General features: G+C 42.0%; 1 protein-coding gene across 8 annotated transcripts in view; it reads left to right on the forward strand.

Moving 5' to 3' along the window:
• Positions 1–14,609, forward strand: part of USP6NL (USP6 N-terminal like) — a 132,196-nt gene that overhangs the window by 66,636 nt on the left and 50,951 nt on the right. For all 8 annotated transcript variants that reach the window (XM_053404568.1, XM_053404565.1, XM_053404570.1 and 5 more), the window contains 2 exons: positions 1,632–1,705; positions 3,179–3,261. In XM_053404568.1, coding sequence (XP_053260543.1) covers positions 1,632–1,705; positions 3,179–3,261 — 157 coding nt within the window. The remainder of the gene's footprint in view (positions 1–1,631; positions 1,706–3,178; positions 3,262–14,609) is intronic.

Consider the following 14,609-nt stretch of genomic DNA (forward strand, 5'->3'; position numbering starts at 1 on the left):
TTATTTTCATGTGTTGTTTTGTGTGTGTGTGTGTGTGTGTGTGTGTGTACACAAATAAATGCGAGAATACAGTTGTATATGCACATATGCATATACCCCCACCCCAGTTTGTGCAGAAGTAAAGTTGGCTAAAATGACAGAAGCCAACTGGTCCTTTCAACCCTCCTGCATCTGTTCAGTTCCCTCTATGCATCAGTTGGGTTTCAGAGGAATTATTGCATATTAGCCATAGAATCGTTGTCCTTGCAGAGGTTTCTGGGATATGATCTCTGGTCATTCAGAGCACTGACCAGGCTTGCTGGGTCCTACTACAAATCCTGAGGGGTTTCTAGTGTGTTTATGAGTGCACACAGGGGAGCTGAGTGTTGGCAAACTGAATCGCCTTAGAGTAAGAAAGAGCACAGAATGCAAAGCGGTGCAAATCCTCAGTGAAAAAGATGGTAAAGATAGGCAAGCTGTACAAAGATACATTTCTATTACATGCCATCTTTTTCACTGAGGATTTGCACCGCTTTGCATTCTGTGCTCTTTCTTACTCTAAGGCGATTCAGTTTGTTCTGTGTTATATAATGTATAAAGGTAAAGGTCCAGTCGTGGACGACTCTGGGGTTGCAGCGCTCATCTCGCTTTACTGGCCGAGGGAGCTGGCGTACATCTTCCAGGTCATGAGGCTAGCATGACTAAGCTGCTTCTGGCGAACCAGAGCAGCACACAGAAATGCTGTTTACCTTCCTGCTGGAGCGGTACCTATTTATCTACTTAGTGCTTTTGAACTGCTAGGTTGGCAGGAGCTGGGACCGAACAACGGGAGCTCACCCCAAAGTGGGAATTCGAACCGCCGACCTTCTGATCTGCAAGCCCTAGGCTCTGTGGTTTAACCCACAGCGCCACCCGCATCCCTTCTGTATATGTATAATGTATATGTAGCTTTAATGGCTTGATTTCCCAGTTTAGGGTTTGCAGGTTGGAAGTTACAAGTGAGGGCCTGGGGAGGAAAAGGAGATTTATTCCTCTTACCCTGCTTCCCTTCTCTGTTTTGCATGCTTCGGTATGAGTTTACAAATGGAATATTGACTCTTCCTCCAGTAGTGTATATTGAACATTAATATTTTCAGCGTGTTGCAGTTATTGCAAATAGTTTTCTGTTCTTCCTTGTGTTTTGAAAAGGTTGGGTTCATTAAACTGCAGGTACCTTTAAAAAGTATTGTACTTTTTAATAGCGAGGTCTTTTGAGACCCGTATATTATCCCTCTATATTTGCAAGACTGTAATATATAAAACACTATCCTGACTGGGGTCATTATCAAATGCATCTTGTTGAATCCCCCCCGTGATTACAGTATCAGATTTGTAAAAGATCCCTCCCTCCTTGAGTCTAGAAAGGCTAGAACTGAGTAGTAGTTGTTCATGATTTTGTTAGGGTTTTGTCAATAGGGCTAGGAAAATATACTTTGAGATGTGATTATATAAAATTGTCAGTTAAAATACACGGCATTCAAAGCCACAATTTTGTTTTTAGCATTGTTGCGTTGCATTTTTGAAACTTCACTTTTTTGCTTTCCAGTAGAACTTGCTTCTGTCGAAAGGATCACTGTAACCTATTCTTGCATGTTTATTTCATCTTTTCCCAGGTTCTGATGCTGAGCAGGATGCTGCTATCAAACTTGCCAAAGAACGAGCTGACATAGTTGCCAAGTATGACAGAGTAAGTTTCTGTACTTGTTAAGGCACCCTTGCAAATTGCTATTCTTCTGCTCTCCTGAGGCAAAGACCTATTGCCACAGGTCAGCAGACGGCTGGCAAATAAAGATGCCTGCCCCTTTCTTCCTGTCCTCGTGTGCCATTCTTGGTGATGCCACACTATGTTTTTTTACAAGGAGAGAAGAGGGGCAAAGATTCACTCCAATTCCACATTGGAAACAGTGCCTAAATTGCATCCTCCTCCTTTCTATGTTGCAAGAGAAAAGGCACGGGGAGGGAATATTTAGTGCTTCAAAAGAACATATGAATTGCTTTGCTGGGTCAAACAACTGATATTATGTTGCCAATCATGCCTAGGCAAATGCCTTTGGGAAATCCATAAGCAGATAGTCTTATGTTAGTTGCTGACATTGTCTGGTAGTTGGAGATCCAGTTTCTCTGAACCTGCGTGTTCAGCTTAGCTAATATGAGAAACTTGCGCTGTTGTTTTTAATGTTCTGTTTATAGCTAAGCATGATAGGCATCATTATTCATGGAGAAATGGTAGGAGCGATTGTAGTAGTGGTAGTTTATGATGCTTAAACATTAGAACAATTGTAATGCAGAAACATGGGAACAGCATAGACATGGCTGCTATCCAGAGAGCGATGTCACACAAGACTGAATATATGCACTGGGGTTATTTATGTACTCCTCTTCTAAAAACAGGAAGCAAAAAAAACCCCCATTGCCCACATGGATCCCTGCCCCACTTCTCTGGATGATAGCTGTGTGTGTAGTACAGGAGTCTAAACTTTTTTCAGCAGGGGGCTGGTCCACTGTCCCTCAGACCTTGTGGGGGGCCGGACTATTTTTTTTGGGGGGGGAGAACGAATTCCTATGCCCCACAAATAACCCAGAGATGCATTTAAAATAAAAGGACACATTCTACTCATGTAAAAACACGCTGATTCCCAGACCATCTGCTGGCTGGATTTAGAAGGTGATTGGGCCGCATCCGGCCCCTGGCCCTTAGTTTGCCTACCCATGGTGTAGTACATTGTTGTTCTTTAGTCGTGTCCGACTCTTCATGACCCCATGGACCAGAGCACGCCAGGCACTCCTGTCTTCCACTGCCCCCCGCAGTTTGGTCAAACTCATGCTGGTAGCTTCAAGAACACTATCCAGCCATCTCGTCCTCTGTCATCCCCTTCTCCTTGTGTCCTCAATCCTTCCCAACATCAAGGACTTTTCCAGGAAGTCTTCTCTTCTCATGAGGTGGCCTCAGTATTGGAGCCTCAGCTTCACGATCTGTCCTTCCAGTGAGCACCCAGGGCTGATTTCCTTAAGAATGTAGAGGTTTGATCTTCTTGCAGTAGTACATTAGAAATAAGGAATTTGCTCCCGGTTGCAAACTTCAAATCAGTCCTTTGCCTTCCAACATGTTGTACTGTAATGAATGAATTCTTGTCTGTCTTTGTTGTGTGTTTTTCTGTAGGGCCGTGAAGGTGTGCAGATTGAGCCTTGGGAAGATGCAGACTACCACCTTTACAAAGTTACTGACAGATTTGGTTTCCTGCAGTAAGTTGCATAGTTTGGCAAGGGAATTACATTAAAAGTTGGTCTGCCTTTTTTTTTTCTTTTTTTGGATGTTATTCACTTTTATAAGCCAGTCTGGTCAAAGTATTGACTGCTTCAGGTAGAATTGCTTTGCGAATAGTATTTCATTTGGTGAATAAAATTTAAATGGTCTTGCACAGTATTCTTCAGTTATTTATATTCTCCACTTTTCTTACTCTGATTTGAAATTGATCCGTACTTGGTAATGGAAAAGTATGGGCAGTCACCTTTCCTGTGTATAATAGTAGCAGGGAGAAGCTTTGTGCAGCAAAAATCAGGTCATGCTATATACTTTCTGTAAGAACTAAAGGAATAATTCTTCAGGGGACTCTACAGAGGATGCTTCTACAGAATGTGCAACTGATGTTCCTTGTTCTCCGATAGAAAATAGTTTTATTTCTTAAGATATATGTCACAAACATATCACAATTTTATGTAGCTAAATTTATTTGCAACAATCATGGGGCACAACAGAGGAATAGTGAAAAATACCATCGCTTTACTACCCAACATCAGTTACAGATGTAAGGTTCCCAGTTGCCTATAACACCTATTAAGAAATTCTGGGATGCTACAGGCTGACATACTCCCTCATTCTCTTCTCTGTCTTTGAAGATGTTTTGTGCATTATGATACTTAAAACCTGCTTTTCAGACTTCAGTTAAAAAGATACATCCAACTGAATAAATAAATGAAATTCAGATAAAAAAACATTGTTTGAATTAAAGGGAAAAGTTAAACTGAAAAGTAAAAGGAGACTATCACTTGTTCATCTCCATTCAGCAAAGTAAAGCCAATTCCTGCTGCTGATGTCAATGTATAACAGCTTGCAGATGTGCATTGCAGTGCACAGCCAGTCCCTGCTGAACTAGATTGATGCACTTGATGGATATGCTTTTCCCCATCCAGGGCCAGGACTTGCAAACAATGGGGTGCAACTAGAACTGAGGCTTTTGACCAAAACTAGTTGAATTGCTGATCAGTTCAGGCCTCTGGTAACCCTTAATCTGACTTTAGTGGTAGCCTGAGCAAGGTTCACAATGGCTTAGGTTAGCACTCTATTTTAGCTCCCAACAAGAGTACAGGTTTCCCCTTTACTTCAAGGAGAGGTCATGTTATCTAAAACCTGGACCATTCTTTTTAAATCTAGAAGTTACAATCAAACAATTGCTGTAACAAAATTGATGATAGTTTAGACATCTTCTGGAAGTTCTCATCCTAATAGCCATTGTTTGAAACCTTAACATTGTTAAATTTTCTTTAATGATTAAGACAACTTGGAGAGAGGATTCTGTAGCTTGGCCAAGTGTTTATGAATTTACATGAAGATAAGCTGCTGTGTTAATTCTTGTGTGTTTGATTATGGTTTCATTTAGTCCAGTACTGTCTATTGTAACTGGGAAGCAGCTCTTCAAGGTCTCAAGCATGGCTCTCTACTAACCCTGTTACCTTCCAATCCAGTTCACTTCAAACGCCACAGATTGAATCTGGGAGTGGTATCCAGTTAATAGTTATGCTAGCCCAATGACTTCCAGCTGCACAGTGTAGCTTCTCTGCCCTCTCCTGCCCCTGCATGCATCCTCAGCCTGCATTGGAGGGTTGGAGAAACCCTCAGAGCAAATTTAGGAGACATATGGGGTGGACTGCAGGGAGAAAAGAGGGAATGGAATTTGCATTGCACACCTAAAAGCCTTTATGCTAGTGTAACTTCTTAGTTGGCTACCTCTCTGAGTTCCTATATAGGGATGGGCAATATTTGGTTTTCAATATGGGCTTGTCATGGACTTGAAACCAGTTTTGTATTATATATCGCCCTAACACATATCATGATTCGCGATATATTGCCAAGTCAAAAACTATGAAACTGATTATCACGATAAGGACTTCAAACTGGTTTTGGACGATATATCAATATATATCAATATGTGCAAAGCATGTGCTCTGCTGCTTAGCTATGCCCCCTTCCCACTGTGCTTGAATGTATAACTGCCACGCTTGTCTGAACAATGTAATGGTGCACTACTGTGCAGCGGCTTTAATTTACAAGTTGGGGTTGAGGAGTCCTTTCATTAACCATTTTCCCAAGGGAAATTCATAAGTAGAACATTTACACAGAATTTCCATAGAGCTACCAATATTGTGCTACTTAGTGTGCATGAGTCTTGCATATGTCCAGAAAATCTATTTGCATGGACACAAAAAGTTCCCAGTGTGTATGTGTGTTTGCTTGTACATCTTTCATCAAGAGACAGTACTGTAGCTGGAGCACTTGTATTTGATTGAGGCCAGCTAATGCTTATCCATTTATCTGGGTTGTATGAGAGTTCACTTCCTTGTATACCTTACTGTTAAAACAACCAGCCTGCCATAAACATATGGGGACTTGGGATCTCTTACCAAAGCAGTAAGGAAGGAATTGCTTTGCAGGATCCCATGTAAGGGCTGTGCCTGAGAACCATCAGAGGGGAGATGCACGCATGAGACCTAAATGTGGCGAGAAAAGCTCAAGGCCCTCTTGCTTCTTCCCACACCACTCCAGTACAACATTCAAAACACCCACACTTAACTAGCATATACATCTAATTAAGCAAATGTTCAGAGTTGAAGACCAAGGCTGAAATGTAGGAAGTGGCTCGGGCACAAGCTCAGTAATTGCATAGTTTCATTTGTATATTTATCTTTATCTCCTTGGAAACTCATTCGAAACTGCAGGACCTCTGCTTAGCGATTTGGTTTCTCAAGCATATAACTACTGCAGGAACCTTTGCTTGTGTCTTGAGGGCATGGCCGCACCAGCTCTACTCAGTTGTTGCTCCCAGTACTGAATTCCCTTCACTGTGTTTATATTTTGCTTTCTGCACCTGCCTCAGCATCCCCCAGGTGTGTTTGTGCTGCCACATCTCTTCTCAAGTGAATAAATTATTTTTATTTATTAAATTTGTATACCCCCCCTTCACCCAAAGATCACAGGGCGGCTCACAACATAAAAATACTAAATGAGAATGCTAAATACCTAATAAACAAAATAACCCCTTTCCCACCAACACGTTTAAATAACCAGAAAATGTTCAGTCAGCCAAAGGCCTGGATATAGAGACATGTATTTGGCTGGCACCTAAAGATAGGTAACAAAGGCACCAGGTGAGCCTCTCTGGGAAGAGCATTCCACAAATGGGGAGCCACCACAGAAAAGGCCTGTTCTTGTGCTGCCATCATCCAGAACTCTTGTGGAGGAGACACCCAAAGAAGGGCCTCAGAAGATGATTGCAGGGTCCATGTTGGTTCATATGGGGAGAGGTGGTCCTTTGAGGCATTGCAGTCCTGAGCCATTTAAGGCTTTATAGGTCAAAACCAGGACTTTGAATTGAGTATGGAAACTAATTGGCATCCAGTGCAGTTGGGCCAGAATTGGCATCACATACTGAAACTGTCTTTGCTGTGTCTTACCATTTGCATACTCAAATGGCAGCAGGCTGTTTGGATTCCATAAGAAACCCAGACAAGTCAGTTGGCACACTATTGTGGCTGTTCTTGAGTAATTAAATGTGTTTGAGAAGAGGCAAGACAATATACTGCTTGAAGGTTTGAAGCGGCATATCTTGAAGGATGGGTACCATGCTGTTGCTGGGAAGTTAAGGCCTCATTAAGGGGGTACTGCATAAGGATTTATAGATTTTCGGCAAAATGTATTTTTTATGACTGAAAAGGTTTTGCTGCTTGTGTTATGTGTGGAGGCCCAGCAGTTGCATATATTGCTGTGATGTACAGTTGTTGGAAACCACTGTTGCCCATGAGGCGCTGCGTACTGCAACACTTTAATATTGGCTGCTTAGCCCTTTAAAACATTGTAAGCCCAGCATGTTATCTTCTTATCCTATGCAGGCATGTTCAACAAGTAGATTGTTGGGCAACTGTGGTAGATCATGTGATGCTTAGTGATTCCCCCCTCCCAATAAAAAAAGTTCAACAACTTTGCCTGTCAATAGCAATGGGTAGATCACACAGCCAATATTTTTATAATGTGAGTAGATCAGTCTCTTGGGAGTTGGACGTGCCTGTCCTATAGCAATCGGGGAAGGTATATGAGGATTGCTATCTCAGTATTGCAGATGGGGGCGGGTGGCGGGATAGAGAGAGTAAATGAAGACCAGTCTACTGAGTCTATGGCTTCGGTTGGCCAGCCTATCAAATATTTCCAGTTCTTGTTGGAATCCCATCTGTCTCAAGAGACAGTGGAATGCGCCTCCAGGAGTGAAGTCAAACCACTGGAGAATCACAGCACCTGCTGTGGCTGCAGAGACCAGTAGCTTGTAGCTGCTGCATCCCACATTGTTTCTTCCTGTGTTTGCAGCACCAAAGTGACCTCTCTGGGGCACAAGCCTGGCCAGAGTGTATGGAGGTCCTGGGCTGCCCAGACGACAAGACCCCCCCCCCTTTTGGCCTCAATGGTGCGGTCCAAAGGAAAGGAAAGCAATACATTTGGCACCAGCTTGGCTGCTTATCATTTGACCCTGGTGAAATACTGCCAAATATTCCCACAGTGTCACAGTGCAGTGGTACCTTGGGTTACATATGCTTCAGGTTACATACGCTTCAGGTTACAGACTCCACTAACCCAGAAATAGTACCTCGGGTTAAGAACTTTGCTTCAGGATGAGAACAGAAATCATGTAGCAGCAGCAGCAGCAGCAGCAGGAGGAGGCCCCATTAGGTAAAGTGGTGCTTCAGGTTAAGAACAGTTTCAGGTTAAGAACAGACCTCCGGAACAAATTAAGTACTTAACCTGAAGTACTGTATCTTATTCCAGGATGTCAGGACTGGGCAAACATTCGTGTGCTGAATTTGGTAGGGGGTGTAGGTGGAGCCACAGCAGCCGAAGGGTGGAGCCAGAGGCAAAAGTGTTTTGCATTTAACTAATCTGCATTAAAGAACTCCTGCTTCAGTTTTCACCATGGAATCCACAGAATTCCCAGTCCCACGCAGATGTACTCAGAAGTACGTGTCAGTGGAATTGATTAAGTTGGTCAACATTTTTCTTTTCTTTTTAGTTCAACAGACAAAAGCAGCTATTCTGGAAATCAAGTGAAAGTAGTTAAATTCTGACTTTAGTTGTAATTGTCTATCTGGGTGAGAGCAAACACTAATACTCAGGGAAGACCCACTGATTATCAGTGGTCTTATAACTTAAAACTCTTGATGTGAAGGAGTCAGGAATCAGTAACTGCATATCTCAGAGCATATTTGTATGTCCTGCACAAAGTTTGGGGGATGCAGACTGCAGTGGGAAAGACTTGTTTTAGTTCTTTTCAATGGAGCTAACTTAAATACCACTGTGGAACTCCACTTCCAAAGATGGTTGTAGTCATCTATTCTGTGTGAACATTTTTACTTGCAAAGTTTTAGAATCTAATATGCTTCATTGCCACTAGTTGTTGTAACTAACTGGCCTCTGGAATATTATCAATTATTAAAATTCAATTTTATGGTAATGCTGAATTTGAACGTGCTGGTTGGGGACCGGCAAAAGAACAAAATTTACTTGTGTTCTAATTTTAAAATGAACCTGTGGACTATATTGCTACAGATAGGGCTCTTAAGTGAATCAGATGTATTTGCTATAAAAATGCAGAAATCAATCATGTTAATAGTATGTCACAGTTGCAAAGTTAAGCACCCATAAGTAAAACAAAAACACTCCCCCCCCAAAAAAAAAATTAGGTGTGGGCAAGCCTTATGTAATACTCCATTTAATGGTCTTTGCTCTAGCATTTTGCATTACTCAGATTATTTTATGCTCAAATTAGTTGAATTCTCAGAGCAGCTAGTAGAAAACAGATCCCAGCTTTCAAAGGAAACTACACGAGCTGCATTTTCCCATGCTATGAGATTTGGCTGATGTTGCTACTTTAAAACCTGTGTGTGGTCCAAGAATAGAGATGCGTGCATGGGCAAATGTATGGGGAGAAGGCTTGTGGCTTACCCAAATGCAGCGGATATATGATGCACAAGTTCTATTTCTGTCACGTTGTCCTTCTATATTTTCAGCTGCTGAATGTTTAGTGGGTGACTAGTTCTCTATTGCTACTGCCATACTTAGGGGGGTTCAGGGCATGTCTAAAGGGCCATGGTACCTTGTGGTGCTTCTGCCCGTGAAAATGAACCAATTAAATGTGTGTGGGGCAAAGTTTGATTTCTCCCATCTCCCAAGTTAGCTGCCTCTAACTTGCAAAGTGGAGATCTCTGTTCTCTCTAGGACTGACCAGACAGCTCCAAAGTTGCAGTGTTCGGTGACATCTCCAACAGTGCAAATTTAAAAATGGGCTGCATATTGGATCTATGCCAGTTGCTGCTCTAAACTGGTGCAGCTGCAATATCTGTGTCAGGGCTGGGGCTGGGTGTCAGCCAGCATGGTGCCATTCCAACCTAGAATCATAGAATCATAGAATCATAGAGTTGGAAGAGACCACAAGGGCCATCGAGTCCAACCCCCTGCCAAGCAGGAAACACCATCAGAGCACTCCTGACATATGGTTGTCAAGCCTCTGCTTAAAGACCTCCAAAGAAGGAGACTCCACCACACTCCTTGGCAGCAAATTCCACTGTCGAACAGCTCTTACTGTCAGGAAGTTCTTCCTAATGTTTAGGTGGCATCTTCTTTCCTGCAGTTTGGATCCATTGCTCCGTGTCCGCTTCTCTGGAGCAGCAGAAAACCACCTTTCTCCCTCCTCTATGTGACATCCTTTTATATATTTGAACATGCCTATCATATCACCCCTTAACCTCCTCTTCTCCAGGCTAAACATGCCCAGCTCCCTTAGCTGTTCCTCATAAGGCATCGTTTCCAGGCCTTTGACCATTTTGGTTGCCCTCCTCTGGACACGTTCCAGTTTGTCAGTGTCCTTCTTGAACTGTGGTGCCCAGAACTGGACACAGTACTCCAGGTGAGGTCTGACCAGAGCAGAATACAGTGGCACTATTACTTCCCTTGGTTTAGATGCTATACTCCTATTGATGCAGCCCAGAATTGCATTGGCTTTTTTTTTACCTGAATAGGTTGTGTGCCAGATAATTCCTTTCTCCTTCGGACTTGGACCTGCGACACTCAGCAATACAGAAATGGCCTTGGTCCTCAATAACTTGACCTCTTACCGTCCCAAGAACAGCCGGGCACATGGAAATTGAGGCTTCTGAAACAAATAAAGATTGTAAAAGAGAAACATTGGCAAATTTACACTCAGAAGCACCAGGGCAACCTAAGAGAGACCACAGAGCTGGATTGGGATAATTTGTGGGGTAAACAAACCCACTAAAATCAGTATCAACTCGTATACAAGAAAACACATTAAAATTATCACACTGTTGGCATTTGACACCATTACGATGTAGCTATATTAATGAAACAATCTTGCCATTATGCTGGAGAGGCTGTAATAGTATGGGCACAGCATTTCACATGTGGTGGATGTGGGAACATATAAAACACTTCTGGCAGAAGGTATGTACAGAAATAAGCTGTATTACGGGTTAACAAGTGGAAAGCACCCCAAATTTGGGATTATTAACTATTTTTTAAAGAAGGGCAATCTGATCTTCGTTATGAAGAACTAATTTCTTAGCATGCATACGAGTTGCACAGAATTGGCAAGGATTGGAACATCTGTGTATCTCTCATTGGAAACCAAATGCATGACCTATTGCTGTATCAGAACAATTAACAAAGAGATTACATGCATTGAATAATACAATTGACGTAGATGCTTTTGTTGAAATATGGAATCCATTTATGAAATACTTCTCTGATAACCCTGAAGAATGGCAGCCACCGAATTCACACAGCAGACTTTGGCAAACTTAAATACATGATTCGTCCGGCATGGGGTAGGGGAAGGGATAAATTGGAATTCTCTCCCCCCCCCCCCCCGGTAATTGTTATATAATGAAAATAAATACCACAGCCACCTCTTCTAGACCTGAAGACACTATTTGAGGAGCTTTCCCTAGAGGGCAGGATGAAGGGACCACAAGTGCATTGAAATCAGTGAAAAGAAATTCAGCAAAGGAGTACGTTTAACAAACAGGAACATTTCATTTCTGGCCTGGAATAATGAAATGCACAATTTCAAAGGCTATTCTTACATCCCTTGATGATTTTGCCCATCACTCCCTACTGGAGAACAAGTGTGGAAGGGTCTACCCCCCATGGTTTGAACAAATGTACATGCAATAACTAGGGATGGTAGTGCCTGCTTTCCTTTTTCCTTTTTCTTTGGCAGACCTAATCTTCCTTCCAGTCTTATTGTCCCCCAAAGCTTTACATTATTGGTTTGTATCAACAGGCACAGCTCCAGCAATTTTGGCAGAGCTGCTTCTCTTTTCTCAAGCCAATGATCCAAAGTATAATTTTATCTGCTAGCTTGTGAGAGTTCGTTAAAGTGCTGAACATGTTTTGAGAAGGGATTGCTAATGCAAGGGATTATGGCTCTGCCTGGGGCATACATCAGGCAATAGAAATCTGTCTTCTGTGTCATGCTAAGAGGCTGGCATGTACCCTTCTTTCTATCACACTTTATTATTTAAATGCAATACATTGTAGCAGCAGGTGGGAAAATGAAAATAATGAGCCAAAGAAATAGATTTTATTCAGAACTGAAGTACATTAAATGTCTCCAAGTGAAATAATTGACTTCTCTTTTTTCATCTAACTTTATAAAGGAATATTTTGATCAGCACAGCTATATGCTTTTCTGTTCCTTCTCCTTTTTGTGTGCACAGTAGGCTTCAGTGGTGTAGACTTCAGTGTTCTAATCTTAATCCCATTGCTATCCTGAGATTCCAGCTGTTTCCAGGTAATTCATTAAAAAAAAATCTAAGGAGCTGATGGCCTTTGCTCAGTCCTTACCTTGTTATCCTGGGTCAATAAAGGTAAAGGGACCCCTGACCATTAGGTCCAGTTGTGACCGACTCTGGGGTTGCAGTGCTCATCTCGCTCTATAGGCCGAGGGAGCCGGTGTACAGCTTCCAGGTCATGTGGCCAGCATGACTAAGCCGCTTCTGGTGAACCAGAGCAGCGCATGGAAGCACCGTTTACCTTTCCGCCAGAGCGGTACCTATTTATCTACTTGCACTTTGACATGCTTTCGAACTGCTGGGTTAGCAGGAGCAGGGACCGAGCAACAGGAAAGGTAAAAGGTAAAGGACCCCTGGACGGTTAAGGCGACTATGGGGTGGTATCTCGCTTCAGGCTGAGGGAGCCGGCGTTTGTCCACAGACAGCTTTCCGGGAAACATAAAACCAAACAATAAAATTATAAAAAAATAAAAAGAAGTTAAAACAAAAATAAGTTAAAAGCAAACATCAATAGACCCTTCTGAGGGACTCTTAATTGCCAGCACAGACCTGGTGGAATAGAGACATTTTTATCAGGCATTTAAAAGTTAGCACATAAAGTATAGTAATAGTAATAGTGTAACACTTTTTCAGAACACAACAGTAGAAAAGTAAACAATGACCCTGACTCAATGATGTAATTTTAGTGTGAGCATTTAAATAGACAGAGGGTCCTCAATAATAAGAGTTAGAATACTTTATTACCATATGGGTGGGGAGGGCCTAATATGTTGTTTTAAAAGAAGATGCATTGTTTGGACATTCCTGGGTTTGTGTTGGCATCAAATGCTTTATCCCTATTCCTCAGGGGCATGTATTTGCTTTAAAATGCAGTAAGCTGAGCAGGCTCTTACAAAACACCAATCCCAGCTAAGTCAGAGGTGTCTGTAGATCTAATACTGCATTTAATGAGCCTATATAACTTGTCACTTGACATTTGGAATTTCTCTAGTGAAAGTGGGCACCTCCAGAATTTTTATATATTGCCTCAGTTCTGATGAGGTGGTAGGATCAGCTTTTATATCGCGTATCACCCTCCCAGAGGCACCATGTCCCGTTTCTAAGCACCTTGCTATTTCTGTAGCACATCTGACTATAGCGGTGGTCAAATCCTACATTTGCAGACCATGTATGATAAGGACCTATGTTTGAAGGACATTTGCGCAACACTGTCCCAAGGAATACATTTCAGCGTGTGTCGGTCCCTGTATTGGGGCAGCTGTCATTCTGAAATAAGCGTACAATATAAGCCTGAGATACAATTTGTGTGGGGAAACTTTGCCCTTCTTTCTGATGCAGCCCTTTTGTAGCTTCGCTTCCTGGGATAAAACTCCTTAATTATGAAAAATGGCCTCCTATAATAATGGCCATGGCCATATATCTGGGTGAGTTACAGAATTGGATGTTATAAGATTTGAGCTAGCTTCTGTAATAGTCTTAACCGATGAGTAATGCGAGTGTTGCTTTTGACACATTTTTTTTGAAAGATGTATGAAAACCAGCACCAGCTGCCTCTGTGTGTGTAATAAATTTAAAGATCTAGCTCCATTCATCACTTCAAATCTATTCTCAATGTGCTTCCCTCAATAAAGCACATTCTTCAGAAATTCTGGCTTTTCCCAAAATGCCGCTTATGTGCTGGAGAAGCCTTGGTATTTGCACTGTTCTTTTCCCTATGCTCAGTCATTAGAATGGTATGGTAATATTACATTTCTCTATTCGTAAGAGGCTTTATTTTCCATTAGACAAATTTTGCACTGAAACGTGTCTCATTCTACAGGACTTCGCATATTGTGAACCTGCTTTTTTGATGATGATTATTTTTTAAATCAAATGTCTGGTCTTCATGGTGACCAACAGGTTAAATATAATACAGCAAATGCATGCTTTAAATATTTAAGCAAGGCATTGAATATGTAGGACTTCCAGATAACAGAATTTGTACTCTGGTAGTAATAGCTAGCTGTCTCTCTCTTGCAAGACTTGGAAGAACAGATGATCCACTGACTTGCTGTGACTCCCTTTTGGCAATTCCTTTTATTTCCCTCCTTCAATTTCCCTTTGGAACACATATATTCGAGGAGAGCTTTAGGGAGATGAGGTTTGCAAAATGCTTGGATTTTTAAACCATTATGTGGGTATTCTTACTTAAGCCCTGTCATTATAGAGATTTGGATCCACTTCCTTCATTGCTGTGTATGTAACAATCCCTGGATTGCATGGGGTTTCTCATCTTGACGAAATGTGGAACACCCCGTAGTTCAAGCCTGATCTACACATGCGACAGAAAGCATGTGGTAGAATGATGAAGTGGCTATACTCTTTGACGTACTATTTGATACTGCAGGTGGGTGATAGCATTCTTGAAGGCTCTGCTGCATGTACCATATTTTTCGCTCTATAGGACGCACTTTTCCCCCTCC

Source organism: Podarcis raffonei, chromosome 10 (genome assembly GCF_027172205.1).
Source record: "Podarcis raffonei isolate rPodRaf1 chromosome 10, rPodRaf1.pri, whole genome shotgun sequence".
Taxonomy (NCBI): domain Eukaryota; kingdom Metazoa; phylum Chordata; class Lepidosauria; order Squamata; family Lacertidae; genus Podarcis; species Podarcis raffonei.